This window comes from Lottia gigantea (genome assembly GCF_000327385.1).
Source record: "Lottia gigantea unplaced genomic scaffold LOTGIsca_35, whole genome shotgun sequence".
Taxonomy (NCBI): domain Eukaryota; kingdom Metazoa; phylum Mollusca; class Gastropoda; family Lottiidae; genus Lottia; species Lottia gigantea.
The window spans coordinates 208,611-215,688 of NW_008709190.1; the positions used below are offsets into that span (position 1 = coordinate 208,611).

Here is a 7,078-nt window from a genome sequence, read left to right on the forward strand (position 1 = left end):
ACATCATCTNCTGTCCTAATTATAATACCACTATATTCAATCGCTTTTCTTCATAATATTGAAATATGTCTTGAACATCTTTCTTTGGTAAATATTCTAAAGCTTTGAGGAATTGATAATACGATTGCTCTGGTGTTGTTGTGTAGATATCGAAATCTAAAAGGTTTGGTGTTGTTAAAATGTTAAAAGTGAGATGAGTTTTCCTAGAACCGGAACTACCGCATATACACATAAGCATTGGGTTACTAGGAAATATTTCTGAATGTTTGAATTTCTTTCCCATTTTTTATTATTTTATTTTGTTCCAAAAATCACTCCATCTCCTTTATACTTTGAAAGATATATTCCTTCTCCAGTTTAATCCTTGTTTAACAGTTTTCTTGGTTTCTTCCCCAAATCGTTTTCCAAATTCATTAACTGTTCCTAATATATCTGCCACTCCTGAACCTTTCTTTCCTTCTGCTGCCAACTTTTCCATTGCTAAATTGTGTCTACGTTCTTCAGCAGCTTTTACTTCAGCTACTTTCTTTTCGTCGGCAGCTTTTATTGCAGCAATTTTCTTTTCTCTGGCAGAACTTACTGCGGCAGATATCCCACCAGTTGCTATACCAGCAAATATTAAAGGTAGTAGGAAAGGTAAAAATCCACCTTCCTTTGTGTTAGCATCAATTCTTTCTAAGTCTATATCATCTCTGACTTTACAATATTTGTATTTATCAATAAGTTTTTTAGTTATGTTGATTGTTTTTACCATTGAAAGTTATTACAGTTGGGGAAGCTGTTTCAATAGCTTCTATTATATTCATAACTAAAGTTTCTGGTTTCACTTTTAAGGGTGTATTTTTTACTCAATTCTTATCACTCTTCTATCTGCTATTTTAATTAAATGTTTTGCTTCTTCGAGTAGTAAACAATAACCAGTTACATCTCCTTGTGTTTTTTCAATATTAATATTTATGTTTACTCCTGTTTTGAAAAGATCTTCTTGATGAGCTGATAGATCATAACAGAAGATTGGATGATTAAGTGCAAAATCTACATATTCAAACTGAGGTAGATTTCCAAATAATTCACACATATTTTTATAGTTTCTATACAATTCATTATAATCCTTTGTGGTTGGATTAATTGTTAAAGGTTGGTTAGGATAATTATCGTTGTTTAATCTTACTTGAACTTTATGGATTAAAGGATCTTGAGTTTGGTTCATTGCTACTCTAAAGACATTATTGTTATTAATCTGAGAGTTTGGTAAGTTCTTGAAACCAACCATTAAATATCTTGCTGGTTTAATAGTGTTAGTGATTGGCCACGTGGTGGATTCTCCAGTTAAAGTCATGCTACCAACCGTATTACGATGAAGAACAGCTATTTCAATATCTTTAGTTAATGAGTTGAATATTCTCGTTTCTACTTCAGTTGATGATGTTTTTACGGGTATGAAAAGTTGGAGATTCGTTATTTCTAATTTTGCATTTGAAGCATTCTCTCCAAAGAATATCTTATCATCATTGATTTCTCTTTGTAGATGAATTTTATATGGTAACCCTATGGAAACCTTTCTGTGTTCCAACAGACCGAATAAAGGATACAATTTCCAATTTACGTAATTACCCCACCTATTATTCTCAACAACTTTATTATACTGAAATACTCGTTTTTCGAATCCATGATTAGCTGCTCGTGCTACTCTTTCTATTGTGTTTCGAGCAACAACTCTAACTCTAGCTAAATCAGCATCATTTGCAAGATTTCTTACCAGTTCTTTTAAAACACTTCCATCGCCAACATCGGGTATACAACCTGAGACTGAATCGAAATCTTTAGGATATAAAACTGTTTTCAACATTGTGTCGAATTTCCCAGGATGTTTAATTGTTTCTATCGGATTTGAACCAGCTTCCAAAACCATCTCGCTAAATAAAGATGGAAAGAAATTGTTTTCTAACGTTGTATTAGTTTGTGGAACACGATTTTCATTGGGAGTTCCATCTTTAATTTTGAAATCACATTTGAAATAAGTATCGGAAAGAAGCAACCAATTCAATAATGAATTTATTTCGAAGGTAATTATACCACCATCATTCAATTGGGATTTAGAACCAACAGTCGGTGAGATGATAATATAATCCTCTTTTTTCTTGTTAAATGAATAACGAATCGGATCGTATAATCTAAAGATTGGATCTAATATTTTATTTGCCATTTTTAAGGTTTAAAAATAGAGTAGAAAATTGTGGTCTGTTTTTTTTCCAAAAAAGAGTTATCTCCCTTCCTAGAAGTTTCTAGACTAAAAATAACATTACTTAAAATGAGGCTATTAAAAACCTGATGTTATGTTATTTTATATAAGGGTGTTTTTAATATGCTTTTTTTTTGATGGAATGTAGGAATTGAATGAAGGTATTTTTAGTATAAGAATTTATGAAATGTAGGGTGTTTAGGTGTAAGAATTTATGAAATGTAGGGTGTTTAGGTCTTTTTGGTGTAAGAATTTATGAAATGTAGGGTGTTTAGGTCTTTTTTGGGAGGGAATTGCTGGAATGTAGGTTGTTTAGGTCTCCGTGCGACCAAATTGAAAGGTCTAGTACTACTGATCTGCACTTTTCACATTTGCACCTGAATAATAATAAGAACATGGGAGCAAATTAATTCCTACACATTACTATTAGCACCTTTAAATAATGATATAGGCTAAACATAAATGTCACTTGCACATGAAAGGCTGAATAATGATCATTTACTGTCTTCATTAATTTTATGAGAATTGAAATAATTGAAATACTAGTTTCAATATATTAAATAACTTTAATAAAAATCGACAGATTTCAATATACCACTGAATTTGTGACCACGGTAGAGTAGAGCCAAATAATTCCAAGTCTACCTTCACTTTCCTTCCGTATTTACCTGGGATAATATCATGTGACTTATTTTATCATTTGGTGCTATTTGAAGAAATAAATTTACCAGATGGCTTTTGGTTAGAAATTGAAAAAATAATAAAATGTACAGATACTTTGGAATAATAATGAATTAGTAAATAAATAATATTTTATAGCCTACCAAATACTTTCACTTTCACCTTGTGTCTTCAGAAGAGCTAGAGCTAGAAGAATCGTCACTTTCCCTTTGCAGATTTTCTCGTACAGGATGGAACATATAGGGTTGAATTCGTATTGACAAATCTACCTCTGGAATTTCGCCCTCACTATCACTATTATCGATGAAATGAGCCATGCCTAGATCCAGTCAAGTAGAAGTAGGCCTCAGTAAATTTCGCACGGGTTCTCGAATGGCTCTCATGTCGTAACAAAAAGAGGATGTACTTCAGTCTAAACTGTCAACATTTTTAAGCAGGTGTAGCGTGACTATGTTACAACATTCGGAGCTTGCAATCGGACGGACTTGTTTATTTTTAACATTTGCCGGGGATGGGCTATCCACAGAGGGGTTTTATTTTCGTTGAATTTGACCTTTAAGAACAATCACACCAAGAGCTAACAATTTGATGTGTTCGGTAGCCATAATAGAATTCAGGTATGACTGAACGAAAGATGACAATGAAGAATTACTGACTGATAAATGGTATTCAGGTATGATTGAACGAAAAGGCTTACATGTTATTAAATTAATGGATTAAATCCCAATTAGGAAACCAAATCCCTGGATTAACAAGTAATTTTACATAGCAAATATTCCGTCCCCATTAAAAAGTGTGCAGTTCTCAGGGTTTCCAGATTATTGGCAACCGTATAAAGGAGGCCCCACTGTAGTTACTGCAACTAGTGCAGTCTAAGGTCAGTGAGGTGTGTCTAATTCGGACTAAAAAAAAATTGAGATTTCGATAACAAACTGGGATTTGCTTCTGCACAATCAGACAGTGCAAAAGCTCTATGGATTCATAGACTTGACTTGTAAGGCCCTATGGTTTGAATGAACTCAACCGAGGAGGTTTTCAAAATATTGTCATTACCGGTATTCAACTGCCTTCCACCCATGAAGGTGCAGGATCTGAGTTTAGCACTTAAAATAGAAAATAGCTCGAGAATAGTGCCAAAATAGCCTCTATTTTAGAAATCAGAATAGAAAATCATTCAAACTTAGCTATTTCTAGCTAAAATTGCACTATAATAGAAAATATTTTAAATTATTCTAAGTACCCAGTCTGCTATTTTCGGCTCTATTTTAAGCTATTCCTAGCTAAAATTACGCTATTTTTGCAATTATTATTAAGTGTCGATTATATTTGAGAATAGCTAGCTATTAGACGCTATTTTAGAAAAATTGGAAAAAGTCCACACTTTTCTATTTTAGGCTATATTTTCAGTTATTCCTAGCTAAAATTACGCTACTATAGAAAATATTTGAAATTATTTTTAGTACCCAGTCTGCTATTTTCGGCTCTATTTTCAGCTATTTCTAGCTAAAATTGCGCTATTACAGAAAATATTTAAAATTATTCTAAGTACCCAGCCTGCTATTTTCAGCTCTATTTTAATCTATTTCCAGCTAAAATGACGCTATTATTGCAATTATTATGAAGTGTCGATTATATTTGAGAATAGCTAGCTATTAGACGCTATTTTAGAAAAAAAAGTCCACACTTCTCTATTTTCGGCTCTATTTTCAGCTATTTCTAGCTAAAATTGCACTATTTTAGAAAAAGTTTAGAATTATTTTAAGTACCCAGTCTGCTATTTTCGGCTCTATTATCAGATATTTCTAGCTAAAATTGTGCTATTTTAGAAAAAGTTTAAAATAAAACCTTTTCTATAATAGCGCAATTTAAGCGAGTGCGTCGCAAGAGCTGGAGCATGAAGGGCGTGGAGTTTTAAACAAATTTAATAGCTGAAAAGAGAATGACATTTCTTGTTAGGAATATGTTAAGGGTTTGCATCAATTTTAAATACATAAATTCCCATTGTGGTATTTCTTAGGGTTACAGTTTTTAAAGTAGGTGGCTATTTAAATGTATATTATGTGAGCACCGTAAGTGCGATAAGCGAGCGTCGCGAAGCGATGCAAGAGCGTAACAGCTGGAGAGACGCCATAGGGCGTGGGGTTTGCAACAATTTTAAATAAATTTAATAGCTGAAAAGAGTGTGACATTTCTTGTTAGGAATATGTTAAGGGTTTGCATCAATTTTAAATACATAAGTTCCCTTTGTGGTATTTCTTATGGTTAGGTTGCAACAGTTATAGATTCATAAGTTCCATTTGTAGCATTTTTTAGGGTTAGTTTGAGGGTTTGCAACAGTTTTTAATACATAAGTTCCATTTGTGACATCTCTTAGGGTTAGGTTGAGGGTTTGCAACCGTTTTAAAAGTAGGTGAATATTTAAATGTATATTATGTGAGCACCATAGGTGCGAAAAGCGAGCGTCGTGAAGCGATGCGCGAGCGTAACAGTTAGAGAGACGCTGTAGGAGCTGGAAACTTGAAGGTGTGAGGTTTACAACAGTTTTAAATACGTTAGTCCCATTTGTGATGTTTCTTAGGGTTAGGTTGAGCGTTTGCAACAGTTTTAAATACATAAGTTCCATTTGTGACATTTCCTAGGGTTAGGTTGAGGGTTTGCAACAGTTTTAAAAGTTGGTGGTTATTTAAATGTATATTATGTGAGCACCGGAGGTGCGATAAGCGAGCGTCGCGAAGCGATGCAAGAGTGTAACAGCTGAAGACGCAGTAGGCGCCGGAAACATGAAGGGGGTGGGGTTTGCAACAGTTTTAAATACATAAGTTCCACTTGTGACAATTTCTTAGGTTTCGGGGAAGGGAGGGTTTGATTCTCCCAAATGTACAGGCCTAGGGTGGAGCAGACACTTTATTTAGAAATTAGGATTAAGGGTCTTGATATTGGGTTTTCTTCTGTTCTTATTCTGATCTGAAATTAGAAAAAATAACTCGCCCGATGGGCGAGAAGTATAGTATCTGTTATGTACTGATTGTTTTTAGTTTACTATGAACAATATTATCATTTAAGTTCTTATTTTTTGAATATGCAACTATCATTTTCTGCTTATAGACATGGGGGAATTTCTCTTGAAGGCTCTTATAGTGGGCATGAACTATCTTGCTTGCTCGATTGCTGGTTGTATTAAAGGGGACAACAAAGGGTGCTATGCCTACATTATGATGAATATTTAGTCCTATAGGTCTTGCTGTATTCAATGTCTCAATCCAATGGGCCTCCCTAGATTGACGGAATTTGGTAGTTTCATCTTCGGGCAAGTCAATTTCTATACGCTCAATTGGGATTAGGGTGAGATCGTCCATTGAATGGTCGTCGAGGTTGAAATGATTAGAAACAGGCTTGTCTTTCTTTAATTTGATGTCTGACCTATGAGCATTAAAGCGAGTTCGTAAATTATTCTTAGTTTCTCCTACATATTGTTTGGGGCATTTCTTGCATGAAATTAAATATATTACATTCGAATGTTCGCATGTTAGATGTTCCTGGATCGGGTACCTATTATTCGTAGAGTTGCTTACAAAATAATGAGTTTCTGATATAAAGGGACATGTTTTGCATCTACTGGACAAACATGGAGCACTTCTTAAACCTGGAGGTACTTCGGCATAAAGTCTGTTTTTAGCTGCTATCTGTGCTAAGGTGGAATTTTTTATGTTTCGTAAAAATCGTTTAGAGTATCCACGCTCTTTCAGTTTTGAGAAAACAATCGTACAGGCTTGGTTGAAATCAGAAGATCTTGTACAAATTCGATGAAATCGTAAAACTTGTGACTTAATTATACCAGAAAAGGTATGTTTTGGGTGAAAGGAGCTCTTGTGCAGGAGTTGATGAGTATCAGTTTCTTTGAAATACACTTTAATATCCAGTTTATTTGTTTCTGCTATGGAATCTCCCTTAAAGACTGTGGTATCGAGAAAGTCTATGCTTTTGTCACTCACGTTTGCGGTTAGTTTGATAGAAGGATGGTGGTTGTTGAGAATTTCAATAGTACTGTTAGTCTAACAATGTCTTTACATTGATAAAAATATCAAAATTTGTAAGTTTACATTGAAAAGAAGCACTTTTTTCTCTTAGAAATTTCAACCAAAAAAGTCTTAAATT

At 33.9% G+C, this 7,078-nt stretch overlaps 2 protein-coding genes across 2 annotated transcripts; both read right to left on the reverse strand.

Annotated features, from left to right (window-relative positions):
- Nucleotides 1-325: 325 nt before the first annotated feature.
- Nucleotides 326-754, reverse strand: LOTGIDRAFT_162618 (hypothetical protein; the record flags this gene model as incomplete). The annotated part of the gene is made up of 1 exon (XM_009058633.1): nt 326-754. One exon carries the CDS (start codon nt 752-754, stop codon nt 326-328), a length of 429 nt encoding a protein of 142 aa, XP_009056881.1.
- A 90-nt stretch (nt 755-844) lies between these two features.
- LOTGIDRAFT_162619 (hypothetical protein) lies at nt 845-2,206 on the reverse strand (the record flags this gene model as incomplete). The annotated part of the gene is made up of 1 exon (XM_009058634.1): nt 845-2,206. One exon carries the CDS (start codon nt 2,204-2,206, stop codon nt 845-847), a length of 1,362 nt encoding a protein of 453 aa, XP_009056882.1.
- Nucleotides 2,207-7,078: the final 4,872 nt, after the last annotated feature.